The sequence below is a fragment of the Borostomias antarcticus genome (genome assembly GCF_949987555.1).
Source record: "Borostomias antarcticus genome assembly, chromosome: 4".
NCBI classification, from domain to species: domain Eukaryota; kingdom Metazoa; phylum Chordata; class Actinopteri; order Stomiiformes; family Stomiidae; genus Borostomias; species Borostomias antarcticus.
The window spans coordinates 23,288,045-23,303,698 of record NC_140237.1 but is presented as its reverse complement, the minus strand read 5'-3'; the positions used below and the strand labels follow the sequence as shown (position 1 = coordinate 23,303,698).

At 45.8% G+C, this 15,654-nt stretch overlaps 1 protein-coding gene across 1 annotated transcript in view; it reads right to left on the bottom strand.

Annotated features, from left to right (window-relative positions):
* Positions 1 to 2,776: 2,776 nt before the first annotated feature.
* mindy2 (MINDY lysine 48 deubiquitinase 2) overlaps positions 2,777 to 15,654 on the bottom strand; it is a gene marked incomplete at both ends in the record, with an annotated part of 20,222 nt that continues 7,344 nt past the window's right edge. Inside the window, 6 exons of the mRNA XM_084436609.1 lie at positions 2,777 to 2,956; positions 3,705 to 3,890; positions 6,851 to 7,024; positions 9,865 to 10,007; positions 11,160 to 11,262; positions 11,934 to 12,092. Of these exons, the coding sequence (XP_084292735.1) occupies positions 2,777 to 2,956; positions 3,705 to 3,890; positions 6,851 to 7,024; positions 9,865 to 10,007; positions 11,160 to 11,262; positions 11,934 to 12,092 (945 nt within the window). The remainder of the gene's footprint in view (positions 2,957 to 3,704; positions 3,891 to 6,850; positions 7,025 to 9,864; positions 10,008 to 11,159; positions 11,263 to 11,933; positions 12,093 to 15,654) is intronic.

Here is a 15,654-nt window from a genome sequence, read left to right as displayed (position 1 = left end):
ATGAAAGAAACAACAAAAGTGATTATGGTGTCAGTAACTTACAGAAAACCCTGTAGTCATGACTGATAAAGGACATAGCAAAGCACCCTAAGTTTGCTCACTCACAACTGACTTCATGTAAGGCGCTCTTTCAACCCTGTCAAGTCATTTTTGGGTAGTCATTGAAACAGTAAACTTCACTGTCTAGGAGCAGTCTTTAATTCCATTAAAACCGGCAAAAGTGAGTAAAGCAAGTCATTGAATGCGTCAAAATATTACTTTCATCCAGTAGGTGTGAGAAAAGCTGAAAATACAAAGTTTAACTTTTTTTTTTTAGAGAACTATAGCCATGTAGATAGCAATAACTATGCACAGCCCATAATAGCTACAAAGTTGCCCTATTGTGTGTTTGAATTATCTATAGTACTGATACCTATTTGTGGATACATGTTTACATTTACAACACATTCTGATGAGGGAGTGACTACAGGGTACTGTATATCAAATACTTTATAGTGGTTTATATCAACAATGCTGTTGCCAAGGCAACTCATACACATCAAAAAATATGCAAAAGACACTCAAGGATATGTCCCTTCAGAGAAGGCCTGAGTATTTACGATGTCTGTTAAAATCTACAGATTGTCTCATTCTGGTAATACACCTGTTTCCTTTTTTTGTCCTTATAAAATATATTGTAAATGTTGTAAGGCGTTTTATAGTATACTCTGTGTACGTGTGGCCTGGTAAGGGTCACACAGCCCAGCAGAGATAACCCTAGCCCTCCAGTCCAGCCCGAAGGAAAGGCTGCCCGTCAGGGAGCCTGCTGATCCCAAGATGTCTATCAGTTGTCAGGCAAAAAAACAACCCAATCCTGACACTATGGCCTCGCCTCGAAGGCTGGAGCAGTCCAGTTCTGGACAACAAAGACAATAAGGTATAAGAGCCATCAATGGAGACCCCATAACTACTATCACTGCCAGGAGTTCCCACACTACTGTGTCTCTAGGTCTGACAAACAACACAAGGCTTGAGTCAAGGCATCCAGCTGGAATGTATAGATAGAAAACAGTTTTTCAGGAGGCAGTACCATAGTAGGACACTGGTGCAAACTACTAGTTAGCTCCACCATAAATGAGCATTAGGTATGTACACACTATATAAATTAATCTGAAAGTCAAATGAAGTTTGGGTTAGAACACAGCTCTAACAGAAACCTTGTCCAGAATGTACTATAAGTATGAAGTCATGAGGGAAGCTGCCTACACTGAAATAATCATAGCCATGTCTTGACGGGGGCATGGTCAGCAGCAGTCAGACTGTCAGAGAGGCTGTGGGGCCATTTTAGAAAGTTTTAGTGTGAGATGCTAGCCATTGCTCTGGCTGTGGACTGGCCAGAAGCAGCCAGGGACGAATTAACAGCCAAATATCTCAGGAACACAGACAGCATGGGACATTGTCTTTAGACAACTTCTACACCCTGTCTGTCTGATTGTCCCATCAGTGAATGTAGTAGATGTGAATAATATACATGAAATAAATGAAATTAAATACATGAAATATCTTATATATTGTACTGTACATTTCTAATAAAAATGTTTGGCTATTTCCAAAATATAAATGAAATTAAGAGCATACACATCAGTGACGCAGAGCAAATTAGTGGGATGTTAACGCCTAAGAAATTAGTCTCTCAAGCGCGTGCACACACACCCCTGGCAGAATTCAAAACCCCTGTGTGCATGCGCGCGCACACACACACACCTAGCAGAATTCAAAACCCCTGTGTGCATGCGCGCGCACACACCTAGCAGAATTCAACACCATCATACAGTAGAAGGCGAGGGATAGTCATAATGAGGATGGTACATAACACTGAAACTATCTGGCACTGATACATCTCTAGAAAAGTACAGGGTACTAGTGTTCAAAAGGGGAAACAAACGGCTTTGTCACAAGGGCTCTTACTATATATTAATTTCCAACTGGCAATATAGTAAAACAAATCCTTTTGAATTCAGTGGGCAATTTGGCATCCAGTGGACAGGCTAAGTGCTCAGATATTTCACACACCGATGACCCTAATACCTCACTCACTGTATCCAAACATGACTGGTGAAACTCAATTATCTCTGAGACTCTGATGATTAGGGAGACCTATGTGAGCACCGGCAATCAACAGCTAGCTACTATAACAAATCAGTCCAAAAAAAATCAAAAACAAGATTTAACTGAAGCAGGCATATCTACATAATAATGTGCTGTAAATATAATTTATACAAAATAGCTTATCAACTGCAATTATGATGAAAATGAATAAAAATGATGTCCTTGGAAAAAATATTCCATGAGAGGTGATGTCCTGTTTGTTTTGTTTTTTTAAGGTTTTTCCATTTTACTATAAAATATGTCACTCCCAATAAACTTGACCCCACATCACAAATATAGTGCACTGTGCGACTTGTAACAAAGTTGGCCAGCTGTACGAAAGGTTAGTGGTTGTTGTCACAGCGTCCTTTTCTCTGTAGTCTGGGGTCGGCAGGGGATGGCAGGCACCAGTGGCTCGGGGACAGCAGCTCCTAACGGCATCTCGTTGCGCTCTCCACCCCACCCACCCTCCCTCCTTCCTTCCCTCTCTCTCTCTCTTTCTCTCTCCACCCTCTACCTTCAGGTGGGGCTGTGCGTTGGCTGTAGGGTCTATAAACAACTGCTACCCTCCTCCACCTCCAGCGCACGCACACACACACACACACACACACACACACACACACACACACACACACACAGACACCCTCTGTTACAAAATGACACATTTGTCTTTATCCTTGGGTTCTTTCTTGGGTTTGCGCTCCCCTGCCGAGGGCTGTTTCCTCGGGCTGGGCGTGGCCCCGGTGGGCGCGGACCCGCATGCTGGCGCTCCGGCAGGCCCGGCTGCTCCTCTGTCCACTTCATCGCCCCCTGCTGGCTGCTGCTGGCCCTGATGGCAACACAACACAAGAGGGAGCTGCACAGTCAGTCAGTTGTTGCCCACTGTAATGGTCAGGTAGATCTTCACACAGACCCCAGAATACGGAATACCAAAAATGCCATAATTAAATAAATAAATAAATACATATGAGCCATGAAATGAATAAATGTGGCTATGACATAAAGCCTGAATATGATTATGTATTCATTTCATAGCCATATTTATTTATTTATTTATTTATTCATTCATTCATTTATGTATTTATATATGTATGCATTCATTCATTCATTCATTCATTTTTTATTTATTTGTTTCTTTGTTTGCTTGCTTGCTTGTTTGTTTGTTATTTTTTATTTATTTATTCATTCATTCATTCAATTTTGACACATTTGGTATTCCATACTAGAGTGGTCAGGTAGACTTTCACAATAACGACATTACGTCAAGAAAGACAGACTGTCATGTCAGCAGAGTACATCAAATATGTAAATGAGTGGATGAACAGACACCTAAGCCCCTCCTACTCCTGTTTTCCGTCTCCCAGAGCTCTTCTAACACTGAGGTCTCCTCCTCCTCCCCCTTCTCCTCCTCCTCTTCCTCTCCTCCTCCTTCTCCCCCTGCTCCCACCCAAGCTTCTGTCCTTTCCTACTGTACTTATCAACTCCTCCTCCGATTATCTTCCTTATCTTCAACAACCTACTCGAATTATCTTCCTTATTTAGTTTCACTTCCATTCCTCCCTCCCTCCTCCCTGTACCTGTGCCTGTGCGTGTGCGGCAGCCTGCTCCTGCTCCTGCTCCTGGTAGTACTGGGAGGCGCGGTGGTCCTCCTCCTCCTGCAGCTTCTTGGCCAGCTCCAGGTCGCTGAGGCCCTCGGGGAGCTGCTCCCACTGCAGCTCCCCGCTCTGCTGCTCCTGCTGCAGGGACAGCGCCATCAGGTAGTCCTGCATGCGCACACACACACACACACGCACGCACACAAACACACGCACATACACACACACATGCACACACACACATGCACGTACGCGCAAACACGCACGCTCAAACAAACACAAAGTCGCACACATGCACACCCACACAAACACAGACACACACAAACAGACACAAGCATACACACATGCACGCGCACACACACACACACAGACAGAGGGAGAAGAGAGATGGACAGTTTACTTCATCATCGGAAACATCTGTCCACTCTGTGAAAATGGGACAATGCCATGAAACAATACATGCCCGCACACACACACACACACACGCACTTCCTCTCTCTCTCTCTCTCTCTCTCTCTCTCTCACACACACACACACACACACACACACACACACACACACAGACAGACACACACGTAGCCGTGGCGCACACAAGGGCTCTTCACTTTGTCTAAGCTTTTAAGTCGAGCTAAACCAATCCACCCATGAGTGCAGCAAGATAGTCTTAATGGGCTGATATGATAAGCCCTCTCACGTGTGTGTGAGAGGGGGTGTCTGAGAGGGGGTGTGTGTGTGGAGCGGAGAGATGAAATGTGAGGGTCCCCTCTAGAGATGGGAATTGATAAGATTTTAGCGATTCCAATTCCATTTTCGATTCTGCTTATCGATCCGATTCCTTATCAATTCTCTTATCGATTCTCATTGGGCAAAAATAGTACAAACATGGTTTATTATTTAATTTTCTTTTTTTATGTCAATTACAGTGCTGTTTTTTAGGTGTATTCACATTGAACTAAAAATAAAACTGACAAACAAATCAGTATTTTTTCAGACCGACTACCACCAGCCTGACTCTGAACGTCATCATCTAAATTACATGGATGGAAATGGAGATTATTCATATAGTGAAAGCTGGTTTACACAATTAAACAAATGGCACTAACACAATAGACAGGGACTCTGGAGGAGTTTACCTTCGACTACACTAATATTAGCTGCGCTGCTGTCGTCACTCCGGAGCGCATCAAAAACATGACATTCCTGCAAAGTTATCGCATGCTGTGTGGCCAAATGTTTTTGCATATTTGTAGTATTTCCCCCCTTTGATGATATAGGTTTTTGCAAGCATTGCAAGTGGCCATGTTGTCATCTTGTCGCGTGAAATGTAACCACACTTTCAAACGTTTATGCCTAGACGACATGTTGCTGGCTTCTTCTACCGCGGTCTAATAAAACAAAACAAGGCAGCGTGCGTGTGACATTGCGCATGCGCAGCACCGACAGGAATCGATAGCGGAATCGTTAAGGATTTTGGCTTACGATTCCAAGAAATCGATTCACTGGGAACCGGCTCTCAACAAGAACCGGTTTTCAATTCCCATCCCTAGTCCCCTCCCTGGGAGAGAGTCCGCAGCAGACGCACCAGCTGTCAGCCTCCGCCGGCACTAAGACCAGGCCTAACAGACCAGCCTATCAGCACTAAGACCAGGCCTAACAGACCAGCCTATCAGCACTAAGACCAGGCCTAACAGACCAGCCTATCAGCACTAAGACCAGGCCTAACAGACCAGCCTATCAGCACTAAGACAAGGCCTGGCCTAACAGACAGGCCAATCAAGTACATAGACCAGGCCTAACAGACCAGCCGATCAAGCACTAAGACCAGGCCTAAAAGACCAGCCAATAAGCACTACGACCAGGCCTAACAAACTGGCCAATCAGCACTACAACCAGCCAATCGGCACTTGGACCAGGGGTGCGTTGAAATTCAGTGAACATAGCAAACAATCGCAAACGTTTGCAAACTATTTGAAACTTTTTTCAGTTAGCTTTGTGTTCGCTGCGAACGTTTGCAAACAAAAGCGAACCTTCTGAAAAGTTAGTTTGCAGTGAACAAAAATGGACACTGGACTGAGGGAAATGTGAATTGTATGATTTAATTAATAAATTGAATGCCGGAGGCCCTTTTACGTTTAACTAACATTAAATTAGGTTGTACTAGCGGGACTACATCCAAAATATATCATCCAGAAAATCATTGTTGATCACAGAAGGGCTCTACGTTCAAACTTAACCGTTCAAAGAAAACATGCTCGCCAGCCGATCAGCACTCCAGCAGCCAGCAGCTGTGGCTCCCGTGAAACGCACAGGGGACACAAACCCGCATGCATTATTAAAGAGCCAATCGAAGAGCTACAGCGCAGGGCGGTGGAGCTACACAGAGGGGGGCGCCACATGTGACCACGATCTGCTGATCAGGAATTCAGGCATCTACACCCAGAGAGTGTGTGTGTGTGTGTGTGTGTGTGTGTGTGTGTGTGTGTGTGTGTGTGTGTGTGTGTGTAGTAGTACTTGTAGTGGAGGGAGGGGGGATGTACTGGTAACTGGAGAGTAGAGGACCTTTTAACATCTATTATTGAGGAGCTTTCCCTTGTTGCTAAGTCTGGGCGTAGAGAGTGTGTGTTCAGCTGAAGCAGAGCAGGAAGCCAGAGGAGAACACAGCCAAGACGGGCGGGGAGGGTGTGGAATATTTACTCTCTCTCTCTGGTGTTTCTGAATTCTACTATCAACTCTGTACAGTATGATGACTCAACTGACTGCTAATTGCTGACAGTAAATTACATTACACTCTGCACACTCACTGTATATACACTGACTGCACTACTTCATTTATATTGTCCTTTTTCTTAGCTTATCCTGTTTTTTTGCACAATTTTGTACTTGCTCTTTGCACTGTCCTGTATCGTCCCTGTCAAACTGTTGTCTCCATGTTATGCACCACGACCGAAAGCAAATTCCCAGTACAGTACATTGTAAAACTGCATGGCAATAAAACAAATTCTTTGCAGTTCGCCACCGACAAGTGCGGACGATAAATGAACAAAAAACATCAATGATGGTGCTTCTGTTCAAAAGACTTCCATGCGTGTGTTCAGTGTGGGGGGAGGGGGGTGGCAAGAGGGTCACACCTGGTCTATCTGGTCCTGCTGTCCGCGGTACACGGTCTCCGGGTCGGAGGGAGGCCGCAGGCGGAACTCGGAATCGCAGAAGTTCCCATCCCCGTCGACGTTGTGCAGGCTCTCCCACACCACCTTCTCCTCTGTCAGGAAGCCCTGATCTGTCACCAGGAGGTATAGCTGGCCCTGTGCGCAAAACACACACACGCAAACACACACGCACGCACACACACACGATACACCCCAGTCTTAGTGAAAAAACACACACTTAAGCTCCTTCTCACCCCTGTAGTAAGGCTAGACCCTGGAGTAGCTTTGCGCCTAGCAATTACACTACCGCGACCAAAATGAAGCTCGAACCCAGAGGCGGATATACTGCCGGAGTAAAAAACTAGCCACTGTCACGCTGTGTTCACTTCACATTATAAAAATCAAACAGGTGATTTACGAGTTTGAGCTATATCTTATTAGATACTATACTATAGTTAACATCATTATGGAAATAAGAATAACGCCATAAATGGAGGATGCACTTTAACTGTATTCAATGTTTACAGGTTCCCTCCAAAATGTAGACACTCAAATAATAATATTCTCTTGTTCAAAGAAAACTGGCAAAAAGTTAAAAAGCCTTTATTGGCATATGCCGCTATACTAGGCTCCCCAGATCAGTTTGTGTTCCCGACCAAACAGCACCTTCATCACAGCTGTCTGAACTCCGGAGCTCTCCTGCACTTTTCTTTTAAAATGTTCCAATATATGGTCCTTATAATCAGTTCGCTTTAAATCCTTCAACCATTCCCTTACGTTAAAGCTCCCATATTATTACGAGACTTGAATATGACAAGAGTTATTGAATGGGTTTATGTCAGTAATCCTGACGAAGAAGTTTGTGCTTGTGAATAAATATTACAGTGTGTGAATGTTTTTATGAATAGCCTACGCTAACTGTCTGCTCATGTCCCGCATGTTGTCATTCTGTACCAAGAGATGAATAGGCCTACCAATTTAAACCTCACAGCATGGGCAAACAGGATTTAGGATATCTACAAACTGAGATGTCTGTTTTTGCAAAAGAACCCCTCAAATAGGCTATGTCATCAATTTAATCAGGAATAATAGTCTGAAATCAGATCTGTGATCATTGAACAAGTAATTGGTTTATTCGTGTGTGAGTGAATAAAAATCTAAATAGGAATTGGATATGGAGTTTGGATTACTGGAAGAAATTAAAAGAGGAACATTAGGAAGATCCGTGGTGAACTGAGAGCGGCAGGCCTATAGGCCTATCTCTCTCTCTCCTCTCTCTCTCTCTCTCTCTCTCTCTCTCTCTCCTCTCTCTCTCTCTGAAGCGAGAACGGCAGGCCTACAGGCCTATGGAACGCTGTGCTCGAGGACGAAGTTGGGTGAATGGATGGACTTTGTCCTCTTGGTAAAAGTTGATTGCGCTCTAAAAACAAGAAAGAATAAAACAAAAAATGCATCAACACAAAGTAGATGAGATGGTGTTTGGGAAGCAAAGGGAACTGTTTAAATGAATTCCAATATACCTGGCTGAGCTCATGGTTTGCAACCATTCATCTCTTACAACAACATAAATAAATAAATAATAAGGTGAACAGTAATAGCCTACTAATAATATTGTTATCACAGCAGCACAGATTGTGATTAGCCTACAATTAGAAATTGGAATAAGTAGGCTATCTTTTTGGATTAAAGATTTCAAGATTTTTTTTAAAGCAGGGAATGCGCACCAGACACTTAACACAAACAGGATGGAAATTTATTTGCTGGTGATTTTTGGTGTTGGTTGGATGGCTGCATTTTAAACTCACAACATTCTAGACTATGCTACAGCCAAGAAAAATACACCCTTGATTGCTATAGCTCAAACTCGTAAATCACCTGTTTGATAGGCTCTTTAATGGTGGTGTGATATGCGTTTTCTGGCGTGTTAGTGTGATAAGAGATTTGAACAGATTTTAACGTGCAATTTTCGCATGTAATCGCAAATTGTTTTGCCCGTTCAAAAATGCAGCCATGGACATCCGCGCTAGTGTAATCCAGGCCTACGAGAGAGTGAGAGAGTGTGTATCTTTGTAAGTGTGTGTGTGTGAGATGGGGCACTTTGCACTCATTAGCAGTTATCTTGAGGTCATAGGTGTTACATTCAGCGTGCTTCATTTGGCACGTACCCCCCCCCCCCTCCCCCCGTACACACACACACACACACACACACACACACACACACACAGGCCTGCTCCATTTCCCCTGCTGTAGATAACAGGAAGAGGCTGTCCCAGCTTCACAGCTTCCCTGATATGGAGAAGAAGAGCCGGGCGAGTGGAACCACGGTAGATAAGATAAGATTCACCCACTACAGATTCTGAACACTCCGCCAAGCTCCTAACATAGGCCTGCATGGGCGTAATACATTTATATAGGGAATTAACATAGACGAACAACATGGCATCATCGCTGGAACCTGGCGTACTGTGAGCAGCACACCACAGGGGAGAGGGGTGTGTGGAGCTTTGTCAGTAGGGAGGGGGAGGGGGCAGTGAGGAGGAGGGAGGGGGGAGGAGGGGTGTAGGGAGGCGGCTGGCGGTGCTCAACGGCAGGCAGAGAACACTTGGATGATAAGGACCATGATTCAACCGCCTACTGCACAGGCTCTGTCACTATCTAAAGTTGGCAGCAGCTCAGTGGCCTTGTGGTTAGATTGGGAGGTTTGGGGTTCGATCTCCAGCCGAGTCATACTAAAGACTATAAAGCAGGAAAGAGAGGAGAAGGACAACTTGTTCTAAGCGTCCTCAGCACTGCAATACCCACTTTGTCCTCTGGAGGGACGGAGGACACTGTAATACACCTCTCCCTATTCATATTGATCACGCTGCTTCACCAGGGTTGGACACAGCGACCCCATTTATGTGTAGGGATGCTATTGGGGGGGGGGTGTTAGGAAAAAAAAAAAAAGCCTGTCCAACCGCACTGTTGAACGGGCACAAAAAATAGTGGAAGATGACCTTGTATTTGATCATGGTGCTGAAGTGGTTGTTCCTGAAGAAGACGCAGAGCTCGCCCTCCTGGACGCTGGAGGTGAGCTCACACAGGCCGTGGTACGTCAGCTGGGTGGCCGTGCTGTTCAGGAACTGCTCCGCCACAAAACCTGGGGAGGGATGGAGAGAGAGAGGGAGGAGGGGTAGAGATAGAGAGAGGAAGGAAGAGAGAAAGGGAGGGAGAGAAAGAGAGAAGACGAGAGAGGAAGGGAGAGGGGGGGAGAGAGGGGGAGAGAGAGGGAGGGAGAGAGAAGGAGGGAGAGGGGGAGAGAGAGAGAGAGGGAGGGAGAGGGGGGGAGAGAGAGAGAGAGGGAGGGAGGGAGGGAGGGAGAGAGGGAGGGAGGGAGGGAGAGAAAACCCTACTGAGTCAGTGTCGGATGTACAGACACGTTTAGGCACACCGTGGCGGACAGGTTGATATATAGAAAGAAAGATAGACGCCGTGACTGACAGAGAGAGATGTAAAGGGACAGCGAGACAGCGAGACAGACATTTTAAACTATAGACAGAGACACACACACACACAGAGTGGCGTTGAGTGACAAGCAGAGCCACACACGCCCCACATCTGACAGGCAGGAGGAAGGAGGTAGCGAGAGAAGGGCTGTAGTGATGGGCAAGGCCAACCTGGGATGTACCAAGATGTGTTCTCCCAGCGCCGCTAACTGAACCCACCGTGTCGTTGTTTATTCATGCCATCTAGCTCAAAAAGCCTGGAACATTCTGGCCAACAGGAAACGTGCTGATGACAGAAATACAGATGCCCAGAGTGCGAGCTTTATAGGAGCAGTGTGTGAGAGAGATAGAGAGAGAGAGAGAGAGGAAGAGAGAGAGAGAGAGGAAGAGAGAGAGAGGCAGAGAGAGAGACAGAGAGAGGGAGAGAGGGAGATAGAGAGTGAGAGAGAGAGAGAGAGAGAGAGAGAGAGATGAACTAGAGGCAGCACTTCACAGGAATGTCGAGCCCAGGCGCTCTGCTGAGTTTTATCTGCTCCTCAGCACAAAGGAGGAAGTAGGTGAATGAAATGTGCACCTTATGGAAGAGCGTCCTGCCCAGGGGAGGAGGGTGCATAAAACGGAGAAAGGGCAATAACACAACACCCTGAGTGAATGGGTTTTTCGCTTCCCTTCCCCATGTAGGGGTAGGATCTATGTCTACCCCCCCTTTGCTCTCTGTAAAGCGCATTGCATTGCCTCTCTGTGTAAGAAATGTGCTATAAAAATCAAGTTTGATTTGATATGAACACAAGGCCAAGTCCGCCCACCTTCCCCGGCCAGCTCACTACACTCCGACTGTTTGCAGGAGATTATCTTCTCCACCAGCTGGTTGTAACTACAGTTGCTCACTGCTTTCACAATGTCACCCATCTGTGGAGAGAGAGAGATAGAGAGAGAGAGAGAGAGAGAGAGAGACACACATACACATACACACACGAAGAACATTAATCAACCTTTGTTTTGTTCTATACAGTAAAGCTACAAGAGCACATTGTTTTGTTTCCAACAAGAAGGACAATACTCAGAGGGAGGAGCAAACACCAGTCACCATGTTGTTTTCATTTGAAAGCAATAACCTTGGTTAACAATGTGCACTGGGCACACACCTGCTTTAGTGTCTGTATGGTGAGCAGCTAACCTGACGCTCCAGATCATTTGCTTTGCACAACCATCTGGGAACTCTCCGCTGGAAACTGTTTGGAACTCTGTAAAGTGCATTGTGTTGCCTCTGTGTATGAAATGCGCTATACAAATAAAGTTTGATTTGATTTGATGAACCATCTGTCTATCACCGTCTATCACGCACTAACTTCAACCGCTCCTCGCTGTCATAAACCCGCCCCAGAGTAGCTGTACTTCAAATTCCTCAGAACCAACACTGACTGGCGAGATCGTATTCTGATCTGGCACAAACGGATCTCTATGGAGAATATCCAGACGTAATCCAGCAAAATCAGGATGGCCTCACAGGGCTAGGTGAGCAGCAGCCAGAGGTAAAACCTTGACAGTAACTGTGTGTGTGTGTGTGGGGGGGGGCGTACCTGGGGGTCCACCAGCCAACCGTGGTAGAGCGGGATGTCCAGCAGGTCGAAGACGATGCACTCCGGGGTGTACTCAAACACCCGCACCCCGGTGAACTTGACGTTGACGTCCAGCCCTGTCTGCAGCTTGTGGAGCACCGCCATGGCATCGCTCATGTTCTGGAAAACAAAGAGTAAGACTGTTCTAGAATATTCATGAACTGAATAAGAATGTTCTAGAACATTCCCTCTGAGGTCTTGTCGGTTTTCTCTGGTTCCTTGTTCCATGTGTGTTGCCTTTAACTTTGAATGAGCTGGGAACTGGCAGCTACATCTGACAGAGGAAGACCAGAGACTCCGAGACGATGCAAGTCTCAGTGTGTGTGTGTGTATGTGTGTGTGTGTTTTCAATTCATTTCATTTGTTGAATGGGAATGAAATGAAATCCCTGAAGGCAGTGAGCTCCTCCAGATTTCACACTCTGTGGAATGGTGTGTCGAGAAGCCAGTGTGTGTGTGTGTGTGTGTGGATCAAAACGCCTGTGAACAGTTGTGGGAGGGGATTAGTCGGGCCTGTGTAATGGACTATACTCCTGGGGCAGAGGGATTGAGTCACATGACGGCCGCCATGAGCTCCCCAAGAGCTGCTGATGATGAGCGCCTCACTTGGTGTGTATGTGTGTGTGTGTACTGTATGTGTGTGTGTTCGTGTGTGTCAGGGCCGGGGTGAATATTTCATGCCAGGAGTCATGTCATGGGGGGGGGGGGGTGCTGTGCGATTTGTTGACGGGGGGGGGGGGGGGGGGGGGCAGGCCAGTTCTCCTGATGGCCAGTCCGCCCCTGGTGTGTGTGTGTGTGTACTGTATGTGTATGTGCGTGCTTGTTGTGTGTTTAGGGCGGCATTTTATTCATTTCCGCAGTTGTCGTGAGCTATTATGAACAAACACGACGAGGCCACTCTATGCTTTTGCATTTCAAATTGCTTTCTTTAAGACAGGTGCAAAAGCACAAGACCAGAGTGATTCAGAACAGTGCAACTAGCTAAGCCCCCCACACACACACGCGCACGCACATGCACACACAGCTGTCCGGAGGGTGGCAAAGCTGGCACAGCTTGGTGGCTCAGTAAGGGATTAGGAACGTGCCGGCCGCCTACTGCTCCTGGTTTACCCGCTGCCTAACATGTTGCTGGCACGCCCACGCCCTCCTGTGTGTGACTGGCCCTGCTCCAGCTCCGGCCTGCTAACAGGGAATGGACACACAAGGACTTGGGCTGCGTTCCGAATCGCATACTTCCATACTATATAGAAGGCAAAAAAAGGATGAAGTATGTCCCAATTCCTCTTCTTCTTAGCCTTTATTTGACCAGATAGACCCATTGAGACGCATGGTCTCTTTTACAAGGGTGACCTGGCCAAAGTCAATCATAAAAACACTGTAAACATACAAGGTTCATCATTCATACAAGAACAAACATCAGAGTTAGAAAAATATCATACATAGTATGCCACATGCAGTATGGCAAAAATACCAGGATGTCCTAATACATCCGTCGTATTTTGCAGTACGAAAGCCAGCAGACTTTTCTGGCTATTCTGACCCACAATCCATTGCACACAGCTGAAATTACATCACATGTGCCAGTCGCGACAACTGTGGATGAATGTCCCTTTATGGACATGCTACAGATGTGGGCAAATTTCAGGGCACAATGTTATGAAAAAAGTGGTAGGTCCCAATTGTATGCGTACTGCATGCAAAGTACGTGCCGCACTGGTTGAGAATGGCTGCACTCCAGGATATTATCGTGCCCGAGGGAGCAACGAACCACTGGTCTCGCTGTCTCGCTTATAAAGTAGTGATAATCTAAATATCAAACATGTTTGATATTATTGGGGTCGCCCCGATTGGTCTGCGAGCCGATCGAGGGGTTAATATTGGATCTGGAAACCCCTCACATTACATAAAATAATCTGGACTGAACATCGTTACCAACGATCCAAACCAGATTTTCGGGAGGGGTGAATTGGGGATAAATTGGCCCAAAAATCCTGTAGTGTGAGCCGGCATTAGGATGGGCGCCAACAATAACTGCTAGCGTTATCCCCATTGGTTCCTATCCAAATGGCAGAGTGCCTTTTGATTGGATAAAAAGTCCTGGCGTTGTGTCATATACAGACAGGCTGGTTACCAGATCCATATTTCAATCCCACCGCCAGGACCTAAACAAAGGACAGGTGTACCAGCACTGCAGCTCAAATAGGCCGAGTACACACACACACACACACACACACACACACACACACACACACACACACACACACACACACACACACAGAATGATTTATTTAGCCAAGTAGGTTTTTGATTCTGATTGTGTGTGTGTGTGTGTACTCAGCCTATTTGAGCTTCAGTGCACACACACAAGTTTGTTTTTTGCTTCTATTTCTATGTTACCTGCATAAAGCCGTATTGATTAGCCTACATCAGTTTGTATGGCATTTTAGCTCTATCTCTATCTCAAACATAGCCCATCTCTCTTCTATCTTGCTCTTGTGGTTTAATATAGAATTTCCTGTTATTGATGAGTCCTTCCTGTTATTGATGAGTCCTTCCTTAAAGGACAATGCTCGTTTTTGACAACCTGGACCTTATTTACGACATATTATAAGACGTTTGACTCACCGAGATCACTTTGGTGTAGTTCGGAGGCATGTAGAAGAAATTTAAAATCCAGCGCGAGCCAGTTTATCCATGTAATGGCGGTGGTCGGGGCACTTAGAATGCAGTTTCTAAAAATCTATTTTCTGCCGCGAAACGGTTGTTTTCATCAATCTGTCTTGATGAATCGCTAGTTGTGCTTACATAGAGCATGCCTGTTGTGGTTTTCACATGCCATGATCTTTAGAAAAGTCTTTCGAAACGAAATAGCTTCCTCACTTGCTCCAGCACTAATGCGCACAGCGCGCAATCGTTGCTCCAGCACGCTGTGCGCATGCATGCTGGAGCAAGTGAGGAAGCTATTTCGTGTCTAAAGACGTTTCTAAAGATCATATTACAGAGGCATGTGAAATACCACAACAGGCCTATGCTCTCTATGTAAGCACAACTAGCGATTCATCAAGACAGATTGATGAAAACAACCGTTTCGCGGCAGAAAATAGATTTTTAGAAACTGCATTCTAAGTGCCCCGACCACCGCCATTACATGGATATACTGGCTCGCGCTGGATTTTAAATTTCTTCTACATGCCTCCGAACTACACCAAAGTGATCTCGGTGAGTCAAACGTCTTATAATATGTCGTAAATAAGGTCCATGTTGTCAAAAACGAGCATTGTCCTTTAAGGAAAGTGGGGCCTCGGAACCTTAGTGCAGGTCTGTTTGAGAACCTAGCTGAGAACCAGGAAGAGCAGCCTGATGAGAGCTATCCAGTTCCTCTGAGAACATCTAACAACAGACGAGCCATCGCTATATTCATCCACATTCTCATCCCTCCTCTCGTTTTGAAGCCAGAGTGTATAAATAGAAGTATCTCTTATGAACTCATTCAACTCTTCAAAATCATGAAACAAGGGACATGGCTCCTTAAAATACAAGAGCAGACGGCATGAAGCAGAGGAAGAAAGATAAGGACGAAAATAGGCTACGGTACTTGCATTTGGCTTTGGCACTTTTATGAATGTACTTTTGCTTGAGTTGCTCTTGGCATGCTGAAGACTCCCCCCTTGTGAAAGGCAGAC